A 19,198-nucleotide genomic window follows, 5' to 3' on the forward strand; every position below is an offset into this window, starting at 1 on the left:
ACATTGTAATTTTCGTACATTTTTAGGGAGTTTTTCCTCGCCACCGTCGCCATTGCGGTGTTTACCGAGTGGTTTCCACCTGGACATTTGTAAAGCCGCTTTGCGAAAACAACTGTATATAAATACATTTTGATTGATACATTTAATAAATACATTTCGGTTGATTGTGCAGTGTAATTTCTCTGTGAAGATACTGTGAACATTCCTCATGCTAATATCTACCGTCACATTTTACTGAATTCTTTCAACACTGTTGTCATCGTTGCAGTCGACTAGAAAGAGCTCCAAGGATCACTTTACAGGCTGTTTTAAGTGTGCGTCTGCACAATATCACAAAATAAAACTTTAAACACGTCTGATGAAAAGCAGTCGACTCGGAGAAGCGCGGAGGTTTGCGTTATTTATGCCCGGAAAAGCGATGAAAATAAAACGAGGCGAGGTCTCCCGCCTCGCCCCGCCCCCCATCTTTATGACGTACACAACACTGTAAAAAGCGCCTCTCACGCGAAACGTTTCACGGCAAATCTGAAGGATTCGAGCACACGCGGCTCCCGCAAAGGCGGCGCGACTCCGTTTAGTTCCCCCTGCGAAGCCACGCCGCGCCAAGCGCGAGGGAGGAGGCTGCACCCTACAGCTGTTCCTCATTTAGCGTTTACAAGCCCGGCGCTGGACGAGAGCGTCTCCGAGGGGCCAAAGCAGCGCCACTGCGAGGCAACTGGACTCGCACCATGCTCGGCCACGTGCTCGAGGCGCTGCCTAAAAGCATTACCGACACCTCTCGAATTACGACAGGGGTTAACAGACGGTTTTTCTTTTGGGATTTTCCTTTTTTTATGTAAATGCCTTTTCGAAACTGCGGACGAAAAGAAAATCGGTCGGTGCTCTGGTCCTCGGAATAAGTAAAGGGTTAAACTGAAGGACAGACAGTAAACTGTTTTGGGAAGAGCAAGAGATGTTTATAAGCATGGGTGGAAGCCACGGGAGTTCTGCTGAAACTCAAGCGGCCATGAGCCTGAAACACTTCAGCAAACACCTCAGGAGTTAAGCAAACACAGCAGCCAGTTGAGGGCAGCCTGTTTCACTCAGCCAAGCCCATGTCATCAGAGAGAATTCTCTGCTCAGAAGAAATAAGTGTATGTCACCAGTATGGTCACTGGTTGTGTAATTATTCGAGTAGTCTACTTGGTAATTACACCACCACGATTACATTTATAGTTAATAATTGTCACATTTACCATAATCTCAGATCTTTAATTCCTTTACAAATTCCTTTAATTTCTCTAGTCCCCCCGCCCCATGTAATGACCGGTCAACAGTGATTCACCTGGGGCCAACCAGCGGCTAGCTCGGAATCACGTCCCACTCTTATTTTGTGGAGCGGCCCCGAGCATGACGGATGAGGGTGGGGAAGCTATTTCTGCCCTTGGGGCCATTCGTCACTGCCCCAACGAGGAGGCCAGTGCCGCGTCATTCACTGTCCTCTCCTCCAGCCTCCCCACGTTTTGCAGCGTCACTGTGGCCAAGAGACGGTCCGTCACGCGGGCCACCTCAGTTCCCCACATGCCCTATACCACTCTGCTACTCTGCTTGGGCAAAACCCAGAACACACTGCCTGGTGCTCAGGTGTTATTTTTAGACAGGGCCAAAAACCCCCCCCCCGATCTTTCTAAATGAGCTGTGTCTGCATTCACTTTACGGATGTGCCGGAGGAGTAATTCCCCTGCTCAGATGCAGCCCCTGGGCTGGAGTAATCCCCATCGCCCCCTAGCAAGAGTTCCACAGGGCTAATATGAATGTGAGCAGAGGAGCACAGTGACAGGGCGTGTAGAAACACCGATTTAATGCATTGTTTTTTAATTATCACTCTCACTCATTCACCCCCAGTACCTCGTCCTTCTGTTTCTCCCCCCTCCCTCTCTCTCTCTCTCTGACAGTGCTCCTTTTATCATTGCACCAGTCTTAAAGATAATAAACTTTTGCTTAAAGGTAATTACTTAATCTGGACAAACCTGTGTGTTAAGCAGAGCTATTAAGAGCAGGGGTGATAAATCAGCAGGCGGAGAGGGCCGTGTGATTACTGCACCGCGCAATCAGTCTTGGAGGCCCTCTGCCGTCTTAAGTACCCAAATTACACAAACAGCATGCTAACGACGCGCGGCCGACACCGGGCCATGCGGAGGAGGCCCGGCGGATCCGGCCACTCCGGCTCTCAACGCTCGGATCCCTGGCACCATGATGCATGGGTCTTATTAGCAGAGGGGGCCAGGCGCAGCTGAAGGACACTGATAAGTGCCCCCCTCCCTCCCCCCGTGGCCTTTGCCTTTGCCCCCTGCAGCTGCCAGGCCAGGCCTGACCTGAGCTTACTGCAAACTTCTGAACCGTGACACTGGACCGCTGCCCCCTCCAAGAGAGGATGCCACGGTTATTGCTCACTTTTGTTAAAAAAAAAAAAACCCTACAAAGATTATTTAAAGATATTTTCATAGGACTCCTATTTGTAGAAATAAAACTTGCTCAGTGGCGCTATTAAACATGGCTGCTGCCTTCCCACAGCTAGCCATGTTGCAAACTGCATACTGAGGTCTTAAAGCTGCTACAGGCACAGAGCTGCCTTGGCACATCCCAGCATGCTTTGCAAAATGGGGCCTGATGGTGTGTAATGGTTGGCATGACAATGTGTACTTAGGCCTCTGGCCAGCTTATTCCACAGGAATTTCCTGTCTAATTTCTCCCAGCTTCTCTGGGTAAGACAGAAAGCCTTTTAATTACACAGCCTTCAAATGGGCCGCTCTGCTGATCATTACTGTATACTATACGGTGGAACACTTTAGATCCAGCGATTAGGCCTCTACAAAGACAAGACATTTGTGCGCTCTGTATATTCAAAGCATAGTTTTAAAACAGAACAAACCATTTCGTTTAGTGGGGCTACCTTATTATTATTTTGCTTAGGGATTAGCTTTAGAAGGAGGAAGGTTATATCTGATCTGCTTAAGCACAAGCTTGATGAGCATGTGTTGGCAGCGAGCCGGGGCTGGTGTAGCAGGCCCGGCGCGTGACGTCACGCCCTGGATGAGCTCACGGCCTGACTCGGTTCCCATCCAGCGCTCCACCTGTGCGAGTTCCACGGGCCGAGGCCCTGCTCCGTGTTCGGGAGTGACGGTGAAGTAGCACTCCTGCCTGCCGTGCTGCTCCCTCCGCGGGAGGAAACAAATGTTATCACCCAAAGACTAATAGATGCGAGGGCCCGAGTGGGGTTCCACAGCCTGCCGCGCCCCCCCCGGGGACCTCACTCGCAGAGGCAGGTAAACGCCCCCTTCTCCAGCTCTCTAGAGCACCGTCCTTTTGTTCTGTTCGCTGCACTCGAACAATGAAGCTGTCGGCGTGACAGAGGACCCCCGCCCGGTCAGTCCTTCCACCGCCCACTCCGGAGATGGGCACCGGCCCGGCCCCGCGTACCTCGTGTACCCCGCACCCCTCGTCTCCTCTGGCCGGGAGGGGAGTTGGGTGGGGGGGAGGGCTCAGTGGCCCCACCCCCGCCCCCAAGCACCCGGGACGACTGGGCTGACATGAAAAATGTGACCGGTGGAAATAACACTGGTAATGCGGATAATTGAGGCCGCATGCTGATGAATGGTGCTGTGTGCAGTAATGCTGAGGTTTAATGACACAGAGTGGGGAGGGTTTAATGCTCTTTAATGTTGTTGTTGTTCTTTTACTATTGCCACAGGGAGAAAATCTCTATGGGTTGTGTATGTTTATATTGTCATAAATAATTGACAATATTTTGTTTTTGTTATGCATTTTATCCTCTCTGTTATCCCACTTGAAACATCTGGGTTTTTTTTGTTGTAGTTTTTCTCTTTACCTGGTGTCTTGCCAGCAAACTCCCATAAAAGTTCCCCTTCCCCTACAATAGCATGATTTAAACACAGTCTTGGGGCTGAGTGGACTCAGCCGATTAAAATTCAGGATGGTGGTCCGTGACTTTGGAGAGGCTGGTGGTGGTGGTGTATCCAGCAGGGGCCGGTCGTGCTGCTCTCCGTCATGTTTTCCTGACCCACTTCTCCGCTCCCTTTGTCTGGGGCCTCCTCCCCAAGCCCTGGTCCTCCTTGCTGCACTGACTCACCCGGAGCATTAGTTAAGGGGCATTAACTCAGCCCAGGAGCTGAATGAAGCTGTTTCGCCCGCAGCCGCTCCAACGGTCCTCCGATGCTCACACACAGTCCTATTATACTACTTACTGAGGCCTGCGGTGAAAAATAGCCACCCTGCCCTTTCCAGGGGATGGAGTGGCCTGGCAGCACTTCCTGTGTCTGGTCGAACAGCCTCAGCCGGATCAGTCCTAATGGCCCGGGTTTGCAGGGCAGCTGATAGGTCAGACGTGAATGCAGCCGCGTGGAGGGCGAGAGGAGGACGGCTCCGGATCCGTTCCCCGGTACCGTGCCGTGTTTTGTGTACCAGCTGGGCTGTGTTCTTGTTGTGCTGCGTGCTTTCTGCATGTCAGGTGTGTTTTATGGTGTTTTGCATCAATTAAACCCGACCCCGGGGCGATTTCCATGACAAACGCTGTAAAGAGTGAGGATGACTTAAGCCAGTCACGCACCTTTTCAGCAACTCTAGGGCCTTGTGCTGGCTGTGTATTCTTTCACTGCAAACTGCTGTGTAACCCCAAACACATTTGTTACGTATTTTATTCCAACGCGATTACGAACTTCTTGCTCAAAGATTGGTTACACATTCACAATTTACCTTGTCTCAAGAAAGCTGGTTCCTCAGAATGTGTGACTGTGTAGAAGTGTTGGCCAAGGCTTTTAACAATGTAGCCACCACCATCGCCATGAAAACAACACTGCCTGCTTCAGTCCTGCTTTGTGACACAGGTCAGCTTGAGACACGGATCACATGAACCCCAATGCAAACGCAGAAGCACAGTGATGAACAGAAGAGTGAAACAGAGGACAAAAGAGAGAATGTAAAGACTGATCGAAGGTGTATTTTCCTTAGTTCTGTCGCATAGAATGCGATGAAGAGTACAGATGAAGAGTACAGAGGGGGCGGAGTCTGTGACAGGATGAACAGAGCGAGTGCACCGGGGCCCTGGATGTGCCCGTGGGCGTCTCAGGTGTAGATAACGATCTGTGGCCCCGACCTCACCTGACCTCCCCGCCACCCCTTCCAGGGGTCAACCGTTCTCTTCTGCTGCAGATGGCAATGCCCAAAGAATTTTAATCCGATCCAGAAAGGGCCCGATCCACGTTGCATCCCCTCTTCCCTGGTCCCCTCTCCTGAGAGACGTATCTCCAGCCTTTACAATTAACGCAAAAACCCAAAGAATGGGACCACTGCCCGGTCTGTGAGCCCAACGGCCAGTTAGTGAGATGGGGTGTTAATGTTCTCATGGAATTAAAGAGGAAGGATGGTGAGGGGTTACAGGAACAGGGGCGCTAATTAAAACCAAAAAGTCTGTAAAGCATTTGAGACTCCAAAAGCTATGCTGTCATGGCACAACATAACAAACCTGCCCGCGCGCAAAGATCAACTGCGGTTTCTCGTTATCACAACGGCTAATGAAGGCCGCTCATGTTTAACGGGCCTTCCTGAGCCAGGAGTGTCTTTATTGCAGGAAACGATTAAAGGAAAGCGTTTATTTTGATCCTCTTTCATTGCAAATAAAAACCAACAAAATGACTTGCAATGAAGGAAACGCCTGGATATTATAAAAGAGGGCGACTGAATGCCACGCTGAGTGCTGTAGTGTTGCTTAGTGAAAAAGTTGCTAAGCAGCACACCCTCTTGTTATTAATGAGACAGTGTTCATAAGTCTTCAAAAGTGTCTTTTCTGTTGTTTCTACCTCTGGCCTCCGTGAGCTTTCCCTGGTTCTCACATTCCTTACAAAACCCAACTCACGCTTTCAAAACCCTCCACCCCACAAGATTTTTGGTCCATGTTTCAGGGCCATTAAGCGGTGGTTATTTGTGTGTGTGTGTGTGTGTGTGTGTGTGTGTGTATTTTGGGCTGGTTGCATGTGCTGAGCAGGAGCATGGCATTGCCCAGGTGTGTGTACCACTGGAGTAGGGTGGAGGAGATCTCTCACTATGCAGGAGTAGGGTGGAGGAGTCCTCTTCCTATGCAGCATCGTAGGGTGGAGGAGATCTCTCCCCGTGCTGTCAGCTCCTGTTTGCGTCGAGGCCATGCTTCTCCTTGATAGCATCCATCACTGCCCCTAGTTCAAAGAGTGTCTGGCTGCAGGTCTTTGTCAAAAGCCCAGTTGGAGATCTTTTATGTTTGAGATGTAGGATTTCTTAGGACGACTTTGATTATTTATTTATTCCACTTCTTTTGTGTGATAGTGCCAATATTTTACACAAAACCGCTCACTCTGCCTTGAGACTCATCTTACTTTATTGTGGATCTTTTGGCTTTGAATATTTTTGAAAGGCAGGCTGTTTTTTGAAGTTCTTAAATATTTTTCCTCTCTCCCTCTCTCTCTGTTCCATAGGCCCTCATCCTATCTTCCCAACTTTCCACACCCCCATTCCAATCGACATGCGGCATCATGAAGGCAGATACCACTACGAACCCCACTCCTTATCCGCCCTGCATGGGTAAGTCCTGCTCAAACCTATAAGAGGCCATTGAGTAACATTTCTGAAATTACCAGAATTTCAGCACTAATTCCTCACACAACACAATCTGATATTCAGATTTATGAAAACAAGGGTCATAAATGAGTAGTAACCAGTAATGTCCAAACAGTTGTCAGTTCTGTCCATACTGAACACCATTCACCATTTAAACATTCACAGGCCAGCAGGTGAGTGAAATTCGGACCTTACAAAAGTGCCTCAGTTCACTGAGACATCTATAGACAAGCCGTCTCACCTAAACTTCACTGGCACCCGGAGTCTGGATTGGTCATTCCACTGAGTTTTCTTTCTGTTTAAGCCATTCTCTCGATGTCTAGCAGCCGAAGACCTAATAGCGGATCTCAGGACTCTCGTAGGGCGACGGGTAGTGCTGAGCTGAACGGGGCTCACCCAGCTGGGAGCCAGTAAGGGCCTCGATATTTAGATGCATTTCTCTGACGCGCGTCTGAGCGTACAGGAGTCGGCTTCGGTTTGACATGGTGTCCGCAGATCCTGAACAGATACAGCCCAGGACTTGGAATGTTATCTCCAAACCATTTTTTTCCGTTATGCCTCAAATCAGAGAGGTGTTTTCCCCAAATGAATGTCCAGTGTATGAAGCACTTCAAGTCTCCCCAAGAGAGTGTGATTTCCTGAATACAGGCCAGGCTAATATCATACTCGGATGAAGGCTCTGTGATTAGCAAAAGCAAATGTTTCATGACTGTACAGCTACATGTAAACATTTCCCCCCTCAGCACCATTTTCACTGCGCCAGGGATGAACTCATACAGCTGGCATCTACAGCTTAAACAGAAACATACTGATAGACATGTTCTTCAGATCAACAGAACTGTGCCATTGTTTCTGTAGGATGCAGAACATGCTACAAGTAGAACACTTGAAACAAAAACTAACACCTGGAAGTACGTGGTAACAAAACTGGAGCTCCGACTCCAGCCATGAAACCGAATCCTCCCGGTCAAAGGTGGCATTCCCTGGCCAGCTCTGTCATCTAGGCTAAGTTTCTGACCCCCGCATCTCCACACGTCCCCGGTGAATTTTAAAATGGGAGCCTGGTGCTTAAAAGTGGGCCATGCTGGTTTTGAAGTTACACTTTTCCGCCATTGTCATCGTCGTCGTCGTTGCAGTTAAGGTTGTTTTTTTTTTTCTCCCTTTTCTTTTCCTGTTATTTTTTTTATTTGGTTAATACTGCGCAAAAACTTCAAACTGTTTTTAACGTAGGCGCTGTGGGTTCTGAGGAAGGTTTATCTTAAGAAGGGGACAGAATAAATCAATAGAATTCTGGAAGTTGTGTTCTTACATTTAAATTCACAGATTTGATGGTGATGCATACGGTGTGGCTGGTAGCAGCTAGCCTATTCATCATACACAGTGGCGAAGGCAAAGTTGGTTGGGTGGGTGGGTGAGGGGGTGGACCTGTCTCACTACACAGCCACCTTGATTAATGTGATTTGATCTTGACAGTGGACCCCTAATTTATCAAGGCCTTGATCTAGCTGTCTTTCCTTCTGCCTGTGCCAAATTCATCTAATTACAGCAACATTGGACAGCAAATTAAGCACGGTGTCGCTCGTGGCAAGCCGAGACACTTTATTAGAGTCACGGGGCGGCGTGTCAGGGGTCCTCGCTCTGATTGTCTAACATGACATCTTCATCCAGTGCGCTTTATCATTGTTTGCATATACCATAATGAGGGTGCTGGTTATTTTGTCAGAGCTGGCAGCCAAGTGGGGAAACTTCCCTATCAAGGAGGGGCTTTTCTGGCACGGGGGGATTGTCTGGTGCTTCTACCACTGACTGGAATGACAGAGGATGGGACAATTCATCTGTGGAGCGGAGCAGGGCACTGTGGGAATTTTCACAGGCAGAAATTAAGAGGATGTCTGTCTTCCAGCCTCCAACACACACACACACACACACACACACACACACACACACACACACACACACACACACACACACACACACACGAGCGTCAACAACCACCCTCTGCATCTCTCACTGTCAGCGGGGAGCTGGTAGCCTGCGCAAGGGACCAGACACCGCACACTGCAAACATCGCTTTGAACTTGGTGAGGAACATGCGACCTGCTGCCTGCCAGCCGCAGCAGACGACCGGGAAGCTGTTGGTAGATTCCCATCATGGCAAGTCGTTGTGCTCAGAGAGGAAGAAAGACTCTGAATCCATGTCATTCACTCAGACACAGCAGTGTGAGCACAAGGTTCTGCACACCACTGGAAGTCAAACATAACTGCACTGTTGAGATCTTGCACACATAAAGAAGCTGATTTGCTAGTGCAGACAAAATAGTTGCTCAATCGCTCATGATGCTAATACTACAGGTATAGAGGCCATGAAAATGCATTTCTGGGTTTTTCATTTATCCTTCAGTCTCACACACGTATCCCACAATTCATTCCTGCCAGACTAACTGAGCCACACGATACAGCTGCAAGCGCGCGTTCATATCAGGGTCCTCGAGCGAGCAGGATCATGTCTGCGGCGTGCGGATGGAGTGAGACTGACCTGAACCCACCTGCACACCTACGGCCAGCTTCACGCCGCGCCGGCGCTGTCAGCCAGCCAATGGCATGACGGCGGATGTTCCTGGCCCCTGTGGTGCTTGTGAATGGGCTTGTGCACCGAGGCACCAGCCTCCATTACCCCGAGAGGCCAGACAATGGGCCCGTGCGGGCACCTGACACCCTGGCACACGGCAGAACAGGTGCACTGCCCATCTGCTGGGCATGGATTCTGCACCAACACGGGCACCCTGAACAATGGCCCCATCACAGGGGACTGGCACCACGACCAGCCCTGAACAATAGACCGGCATCGTCCGACACTCAAGCGCTAGGTGATGAATAGGGCCAAAACAGCCTGCATTGAATCTACGTTGTTATTACACATGACAGCATTATGACATAGATTGATCGCTGACTATCAGAAATGATGCTGTTTGTATGTGGTGTAATTACTGCGTGCTGTTATCATTATTCTCAGGGGGAAATATCAGGAATTGTTAGGAAAATATCAGATTTTCCTTCCCAAAACATGCAAATTAAACATAATTTATCACTACTCTTAAAAAAACAACCAGAAACGTTAATTTCACAGGCTTTTTAGGTATCAGTCCTGGCACACCAACCTAACCCACTATGGGTTCCCATGGAGTTGGTGAACTCAAACCCCCAGGCTACTAAGCTTCTGTTGGCTCTGGCTTGGACCTGCTATGCAGCCCAGTGCATTGTGGGAGCCGTATGCCATAACTCCAATAGCTCTAGAGCAAGCTGGAGGTCCCTCAGTGCCCGAGTGCCCAGTGGGGCTGTGCTTGAGAGGGCAGCTCTGGGCATTTGAACCATCCCGCAGTCCTGGAATCACTCCACAGTCAGGAGCTTTTTCATGTACAAAACCTTTAATATTGCAAGACTTATTTAGCTGTGCACAGACCTCTTATTCTCCTTGGGTAGTTCGTGTTTGAATAAGATGTGTTTTACACACACAATGCCAGAGGGGACAGACTACCATGTGATTTCTGACTGGCAAATTAAATAACATTCGTGCTTTTATTTAGTACATGAACAGAATAATGGCTTCAGCTGTTTCATGGATATTAGGACGATTATTTTTGCAGAAACTCAGAAACTAATACTGTATTTCAGGGAATTTAAGTGAAGTAATCGTGCTAATATTTATTTGCAGTGGTTCTGCAAGAGCTAGAAGCTTGTTGTTTACTCAGTGACATCACAGGGAATAATTCAAAACACTATTCTCAGAATGCTCCTCATTTTCCAACATAAAAAATTGGCGATTGAGTTGTTAAAAACAGGACGGAATACATCATAACCGCTAATTAGTTACTGGCTATGGACCAGTTTAATAAAGTTTAATGATGTCAGTTAGCTGAAGCATTAACAGAAGGGTTTAGTTCATCGATGCAATGACTACCATGTCAGACACACTCTATAAATCTAGATGTATTCCAGAGTAGGAGTTGAATGTCGTCTTCCTACAGTGGTAGGGTGAAGTCATTGGACTGGGGACTGGGGGTGGGTGGTTTCTTTTGGTTTGGAGCTCAGCCTTTTAGGTCTCAGGTCATTCTCATGCTCAATCTAGCATTCAGATCAGATCAAGGCAAATAAGATCCTACTGAGGCCGGGACTGTACGGCCAGAGCTATCCAGAGTTATACAGAAGGCTCTAGGTTAATGTGAATAAGTTAATGATAGATGTTAGTTGAAGTTGATTAGTTGATTGGCTCTGCCCAGCACTGTAGAGTGAATATGGGGATTAGAGTCTACCTGAGGGTGTTGTCTTCAGAACAAGCCAGGTAGACCTGTCCCTTTGGTGAAATGTTAGTCAGTTCAGGGATTTCTCCAACCAGTTCAGAAAGACAGCATGTCTTTATTGGACTGAACCCTTGCAGGGATGGCTAAATTATCACAAACTGTCTCTGCATTATAACCTGGAGAAGCTTAAGTTGATTAGCAGAATTATGTTCTCTTGTTTGTCTCACCAGCTGCATCTTGCCTTTATCAGCTTGGCCAAAACAGGGCAGGATCGTGAAGGAATCTGCACTGGAGGCTCCACAACCAGCTGTTCTTGTCCCCCTTTCTCTAGGGGGGTCTCGGAGAAAGGCCTGCAGCCACATGGGCTCCATCGGTTGCTCTTTCAACGTGCATTTGGCCCAATGCACCAAACGCTACTAATGCGGCCCGAACCCAGGGGGCTCTTTGGACCAAACCAGCGTCCTGCTGCTTTTTTGTGTGGTCTGGGAATCATCAGCAAAAGAGACCGGTGGGGCTGAAAATCGGCTAAAGGAAGGGAGGGAGGTTCAAAAAAGAAAGAGTGCAGAAAAAGAAACTACGGTGCAGTCAGTCAGGTGGGGGAAGATGGGGGGGTGTAGGTCTGGTGGTTGGCATCCTCTCAATACTGAAATCAGACCGAAATCACCCCCCCCCCCCCCCCCCCCCCCCATACCCCAGAGAAGGAGAACAGCACCATGTCAAACAAAGTGTAATCGGATGAGGGTTCTGGGGAGGGGACTTCACACTTACCACTAGCTGATAAGAATAAAGTGTAACCAGATCTGCAGGCAATTTAGCTTCTCAGCTTGGATAGTTGGATTTCTGGTGCCCACAGGAGGGTGAAATTGGCTGGTAATGGCAACCGCTGGTGTTACAGCACAGCCATGTACAAGCAGTCACCCACCACTAATTACCGACTGTGTCAGCCTGTTCTCGTAAGTTAGACACCTTCACATAGACATTAATCAACTGCGTGTATTCATTCTCAGGTGTGAAATTTGTAAGAGATGAGTTTAAAGGCTCATTATAATACAGTAGTATAATGACTGACTCAGTATATTCATAATGTTTTTGTTCGGAAAGTGTGCTTTTTTCCGGCTTTTCAATCTGTATCTGATTACAGTGAAAAACTCAAGCAGCCAAACAGGATATTCTTTTCTTCAGGGACCTTTGCTGGCCATAATGTGCCTCTGTACGGATCTGGTCAGACAGACTGGATGCAGTATCACACGGAGCCACCCCCCACCCTCACCCGCCAGCCCCCGTGGTCATGTAACCCAGTCACAGGCCTCCCGGTGCACTAAACCCGACGACCTCACCGTGATCGCGACCTGAACCTGAATTTCAGCACAATGAGAGCAACAGACGTGACTTCATGTTCTTTAATGACCCAGGGAGAGACTCTGCAGATCGGGCTACGGCCGGTGGACTGAAGCCCATTCAGACAGAGCCCTGCGTCCCTCTGCTGGGTTTATGTAGTGACGAATGCCTGGAGCCCTGGAACCAAAGCCCATTCGTCACCAGCCCAACGGCACACAGACTCCCTTCCCCTGAGATTCCCCTCGGGAGTCTCAAGTAGGGCTGCACCTAACGATTATTTTCTTGCCGATTAATCTAACGATTATTTTTTCGATGAATCGATTAATTGAATAGTTGTGATTTACCTACAATTATAAAAAAGAGAAATCCTCAAGACGAAACCGTGTCTGCATTGACAGGCTATAATGTTAGTTTAATCTATTCTCTTACCGCTACCCGGCCATTAAAGTAGACAGAAAAATATAAAATGACCGAATAACAATCTTGCATAACTATAGTATGTTACCATAACAGCAACAGTGCAGAAATTACGTTTTAACACGTGCCGATATAGAGAGTTAGCAAAACAACTTGTAGTGAATACTACAATGTATGAATGTGAATGTGCTAATTTACGATTACCTAAAAACAGAACGTACGGTGGTGTTTCGCTGCTATCTTGATGAAGTGCTCCGGGATGCTTGCGCTTCAGGTGTTCGTGCATAGCAGTCGTGCTGCTGTGATAAGCCATCTCAATTTTGCAAAGCTTACATAGCACCACGTTGTTCGGTCTCTGTCCAAAATAGTCCCAAACTTTAGATGCTCGTGTGCGAGTTTTTGTAGCCGCTGCATGCTCCCCAGAGAAAGCCATGGTTTTAGTGGGCGTGGCCATCTTTGTGGCGTCGACGCACGTTTTTGCAAATCGACATGTTTTTGTAGTCGATTACGTCGATAACGTCGACGCGTCACCCCACCACTAGTCTCAAGACTTGATTCTTAGAGTCTTGCTAAGAGCGTAAATTAGGATCGAAAATCACTGTTACATAAAATTCGCTGATAGCAATTGAGGATAATATTTTTAAAAATTAAAAATTATCGAATCACCATAATTCTTCACCGAGTCCTCCTGTCTCTTGTTTAATTGGTAAATGTATTGATTTATGAGTATCACTATTGATCCGTTGTTTTGTTCACTTTTTCTCCAAAGACCCGCAGGTTTGGCAGGGAGCCCGGTTATCTCTGATATCTCCCTGATCCGGTTGTCCCCGGGAGGCACGGGCGAGTCTCCTTTCAGCCACGCCCACCCCTACATCACACCGCACATGGAGCACTACCTGCGCTCGATGCACGGCAGCCCCGTCTCCATGATCTCAGCCGCCCGGGGCCTCAGCCCTGCAGACGGTGAGCGCACGAGGACCACGATGCAGTTCAGCGTTTATCCAATTCCTCTTCTGTTCCGTTTGATTCAGTTCTGTTCAATTCAGTTAGGTTCAGTTTAGTCTGAACCACACTAAGAAGCAAACCGAGACCCAAACACGGCTTGCGTGCGATATTTCCCGTTGACCATGAAAGCATTCCGTCTTCCACAAGTGGTTACTGACTCGGTAAAACAGTTCCAATGAAGCATGCATTTGTTAAACACACAACAAGTGAAACTTTGAACTTTTCCATTCTGCGATTTCACCTTTGGAAGGTTAGTTGAGAAGTGGCTATGAACGAGTGAAACGCAGCCAGAAAGAATTCTCCACGACATTCCAAAGCCTCCTCACTTCTGAGTGGAATTATAAAAACAGGTCAAGGCGTTTGGGCAAAAGAGCAAATAAATCACCTTTTACAGTCTGTCAACGGCAGTGTGTCTGCCCCTTTAAACTTAAACAAGCAGCACACAGGGGATCCCAGCGGCGATAAAGCCAGAGAGAAGGAGAGAGATGAAGCCATTCTAACTTGAATGAATGCAGATAGGTAGAAGTGGCCTTGAAGGTGCAGATGGGCTTGGTTGTTAGTCTGTACACACAGGTCCCACTGACCACATACTAAGGCAGCAGGCAGCCGCAAACATTCAGGCTATTTTTGGCTTTTATTTTAGATACACATTTATTCCTTCACAATAACATACAGAAATGAAAATTAAATCATTTTTGGCAGATAGTTGCCAAATAGTAATAGATAGTAAATTATACTGAGCTATTAACATCGTAGATAACTAGGCTTAGAGCCACAGCACAGGTTCAGCCTAGTAACATCAGCATGTCTGAATAGCGAATCATCCAACAAAAGGGTTTCAAGTCGAGTTTCAGCAGCAGTGACATTTCAGCAGCGCTCAGCAGGCTTCTCCATTTCATTTTCCACAGTTCTGGGCACATGGACAACGTCCAGAGAGACACAAATGAAGGAGTGTGAGACGCAGGACAGGGAGAGCTTTACTTCAAACACAGTTAGAGCTAATTGTCTGTGAAAAATCAGTGGAAATGTTTCCAAGGTGTATGCGGCTCCCACCACACACCAACATTACACACACACACACACACACACACGCATGCAAAAAAGTGCTTAAACAAACTTGCATGCACACACACACACACACACACACACACACATATATATATATATATATATATATATATATATATATATATATATATATATATATATATATATATATATATATATATATATATATATACCACACACGTGAACATTTATGTTATGAAAGAAAGAAAGAAGCCCAAAGACTCTATACATCCTTCTGTTGTAACTGTATGTAAATGGGGACCATATGGCGAGGTGTTCTCATGACCTGTAAGGCCAGGCTGCTGTGTAAAGCAGAATTGGCCTTCACAGCCTTATTGCTCCTGACACTTTTAACAGAACTTTACTGGGTGCAGCTGTTAACACTGTTACAGCTCGGAAGCTGTGGGTCTCTTTTCTTGACCACATCCAGTGGACATTCTCTGTGCATGTGTATGTGGGTGGGTGTGTGTGTGTGTGTGTGTGTGTGTGTGTGTGTGTGTATGCCTGTGTGACTACAGCTCTGACTTTATTTATCAGTGGAGGAAATGAGGAATATTTTCCATTTTGCAATTCATGCTTGATCATATTTAATTTATTTCTCTCTCACTCTCTCTCTCACTCCATCTATCTCACTTTCTTTCTTTTTCTCCTTTTCTTTTCTAGTCATTTGTAAAATAACAAGTTGATTCAGCAGTAAACTAATTATCCAAGGTCATTGATTGCCTTTGTGTTAAGGTTTAAAAGATGCTCTTTTCCCTCTAATAGTGACCCATGAGCACCTGAAAGAGCGTGGGCTGTTTGGTCTGGCTCCACCCCCGCCAGGGGCCGGCCCAGCTGACTACTACCACCTGATGACCAGTCACCGGAGCCCGTATGGAGAGCTGCTCATGCAGGGGGCGGGGTCAGCTGCTGCCGCCGCGGCTGCCGCGGCTGCTGCCGTCCACCTGCCCGACTACATCAACCCCATGGACGGTGAGTCACGCCACAGGACAGAGCGAGATGTTTTTGCCCCGACACCCCGCCTCCAGGGCATGCTCCACTCCCCCCCTCCCTCCTCGTGGGAGTCCTGCGACGAGTCCCGCTTGCATGGTATTCCCCCTGCCCTCCGTGCCTGCTGCCTCTGTAAACACGCACCGCAGGACGAGCAGGCCCGCGCTGACATTTGCTGGCGTGCGTTTAGCATGATAAATGTCAGCTTCTGGTACCGCTTCCTAAGTCACCTTAAAAGGGGCACGGCGCCGTCGGGACGGGCCACGTCGGTGACAGCGGGCCCTGGATCTATTGCACACTGTGGCCTGCGACATCATGTGTCATGGGCCTGTTTAACAGAACCAGCTGCTAGACTCCGGGCATGACCCGAAATGGAGATGCTAAGTGGGAAAGCGGATGTCGCCTTGGCCAACACTCGCACGGAAAGGGCTCCTGGCATTCCTCCTCATTGTTCCAGGCCCACGTTCCAGACACGGGAAAGGCCTTCAAGCTGTGCCCAGCTCTTCATTATGAGTCCTGCTAAGAGCCTCCCCCCCTCCCCCACCCACCCATCCTTTACGTTCTCCCATCCATCCACTGTTGACAACATCAAACACTCTCGGTCAAAGCCGTGCAGCAGCGGTGATTACTGCTACTGTCACTCTCTGTTTCCAAAGAGCAGAGTGAAGGTGGCAATGGAAAGCTTTGATCTCAAACAATGGTGCACACGTAAAGCTCCGCCCCCCTCTCCACCGTCAACTAAATATTCACTCAGCCTTTCCCGCCCGAGCACATGGCACAGACGCACACTCTCCCGAGCAACAAACGGCGTGACACCAGCACTGGTGAACCATGTGTGTGGTATTAAGGCTGACAGTGGCTTCTCCTCACTATCAGAATATCTCACAGCCTCCCTACCACTGATCTAGGATCAGAAAATTAGTGTCACAAAAAGTTCTTACAATAAAACGTTTACAATGCTAAGGACTTGGTAATCCAATACTCGCTTAAATTTACGAGCATTTCCCGACACCCTTTGTAAGTAACATAATACTTAAACTCGTTTGGAAATTTAAGAGTATCTCATTCGTAATTCCAGTTTAAGAGTACGACCCTTTCGTAACTTGAGTACTTCATCATTTGAAGCTCGCACACAGCTGTACCTCCAATTTTCCTTTTTACTTACATAAAAATCTACTAAGACTACAAGTCTGAAGCATGTAGCTACACGTACGTAGCGGAGAGTGTCATAGCACACCAATGAGAAGGTGTGTGTGTGTGTGTGTGTGTGTGTGTGTGTGTGTGTGTGTGTGTGTGTGTGTGTGTGTGCATACAGTATTATGTTTTATTTCAGGATTTAAAGTATATAAACCCTGGTGTAAATTATTTACTTCATGACACAAACAGTTTAACTTGACTGAAGTATAAGAGTTTGTTTATTGATGTGCACATTAAAGTCAATGGAATACTTCTTCCAGTGTAGTAGTTGTAGCTGTAGTATTAATAGTGGTAGTAGTAGTATTAATAGTGGTAGAGTGACGCAAGGGATCAGGCAGGATGCCGAGATGAGGGGACATTTAATAGCGCATTTATTTAGCACAAAGCTGCGCGATTAGTGCAAATACACACAGAGCGAGACTAAGACAAAGATTTCACTACATCGACACATATTAAATACCTACAAATAAACAAGACACGAGTGCAACGCATAACATTGACGAGAAGAGCCACAGGTTTGACGGATGAACACACGCACATTGAACCACAGCCATATGTGGACATAAACAGACGCAGACTACACACACACACACACACACACACGCCCAAGGGGCGGGGTCAGGGGCTGTACCGTGACAGGTAGTAGTAGTAGTAGTAGTGTTAATAGTGGTAGTGTTAATAGTATTACTAGTAGGAATTACAAATGTAATGGTTTATATATTATTGTTAATTTATATTTAATTATTAGTTTTTATAATACACATTTTCATAATAATAGGGAAATAATAATTAGAAAGTCAATGTAAATTGGTGGTTTAGTTTTTGACTGGCGGTGTTTGTCCAGAGCAGGTATAGAGATGGAATCAACAAAAACTTGTTCAAACTTGTGTAATTTCTTTGTTAAAACTTGTGTAATATGTTGTTTTAAAAATTAAGATTTGGGAGAATTTCACAAAACTGGTGTTCTTAAAGTGTTCAGAAACTGCACCTGTGAAAAGCATTCCAGCTAAAAAATATCTAGTCAAGAATTAGGTGAATGTCCACTATCAAAGGTGAATCCGTGTGGAATCAGCCAGTGCGGGACATAGCAGAGATCCCAACGGAATCATATTTGACATTCTTTTGAGTTACCAAAACCCATATATCACACTCTGTGTCATCCTGTAGTCCATGCACAACAGAACCTCAGAAGACACGCTTGGCAAACTTGCTCCAACTCAACACAACACACCCAGACACTTCCAGGACCCCGTTGTGCGAGCGTGTTTAAGGGTGGAGTGGGAGGGGTCCGGCGGATTTAGCAGCGCTCGGCTGATATAAATCACCGGGGGGGGGCGGGGAGGGGGGGGGGGGGGCGGTGCGAAAGGTCCAAGCCTGCTTCTCCATTTGGCTATTTATCAAAGGAAGTGGCACATTAATAAACACGCCTCCCCTGAGGTGAGGGCGTAACGGAGACAAATACCGGTGCCAGGGGTGAGCGTGTGTCGCCCTGCCCACACTCACAACCCCCATTAGCGCCATGCAAATAGCAGCTCAGCCAGGCTGCAAAACTGGATGCTAAGGCAGACCTTCTTCGTCTGTGTAGCTGTACGGTCCACACACGTGCATACACACATCCACACAGACACACACCTGCAAGTGCGCACTCTACGTCTGTGTATTGGTGTCCCTTGATGAAAGCCAGTGAGAAATTGAGTCTCACAGTAAGGCCTTTCTATGGCCATCAGCATGTTTTCAGGGATTGTTCCAGGGGCTTTCCAGCGTAACTCAGAAGATAAGACAGCATCCGACAGCTCTGGGTGCTAAGAATGTATCCACAGCTTGTGTGCACAAATGACAGAGAACCATTAGTTCGTGCTAAGAAAAATGACTTTCTAAGCTAAAAAGCTGAGATTAGTCCTGTGCTGTTAGGAAATGGGCACACTGACACACACACACACACACACACACACACACACACACACACACACACACACACACACACACACACACACACACACATACACACACACACACACACACACACACACACACAGAGGAATGGTTTGTGTAGGCCTGCTTGTGTTGGCACTAGCTGTGGTGAAATCATTATGGATGTCCGGTTGCCAGAGCCTCTGGTTATGACCCTTAATCTCCCTCTCTCTCTTTCTCTCTCTCACACACATACACACACACACACACACACACACACACACACACACACACACACACACACACACACACACACACACACACACACA

The 19,198-nt window shown here is 47.5% G+C and overlaps 1 protein-coding gene across 1 annotated transcript in view; it reads left to right on the forward strand.

Annotated features, from left to right (window-relative positions):
* Positions 1 to 19,198, forward strand: part of gli2b (GLI family zinc finger 2b) — a 63,286-nt gene that overhangs the window by 29,204 nt on the left and 14,884 nt on the right. The window contains 3 exon segments of the mRNA XM_077023518.1: positions 6,504 to 6,609; positions 13,468 to 13,661; positions 15,537 to 15,743. Of these exon segments, the coding sequence (XP_076879633.1) occupies positions 6,504 to 6,609; positions 13,468 to 13,661; positions 15,537 to 15,743 (507 nt within the window).

Source organism: Brachyhypopomus gauderio, chromosome 12 (assembly GCF_052324685.1).
Source record: "Brachyhypopomus gauderio isolate BG-103 chromosome 12, BGAUD_0.2, whole genome shotgun sequence".
In the NCBI taxonomy this organism is placed as follows: domain Eukaryota; kingdom Metazoa; phylum Chordata; class Actinopteri; order Gymnotiformes; family Hypopomidae; genus Brachyhypopomus; species Brachyhypopomus gauderio.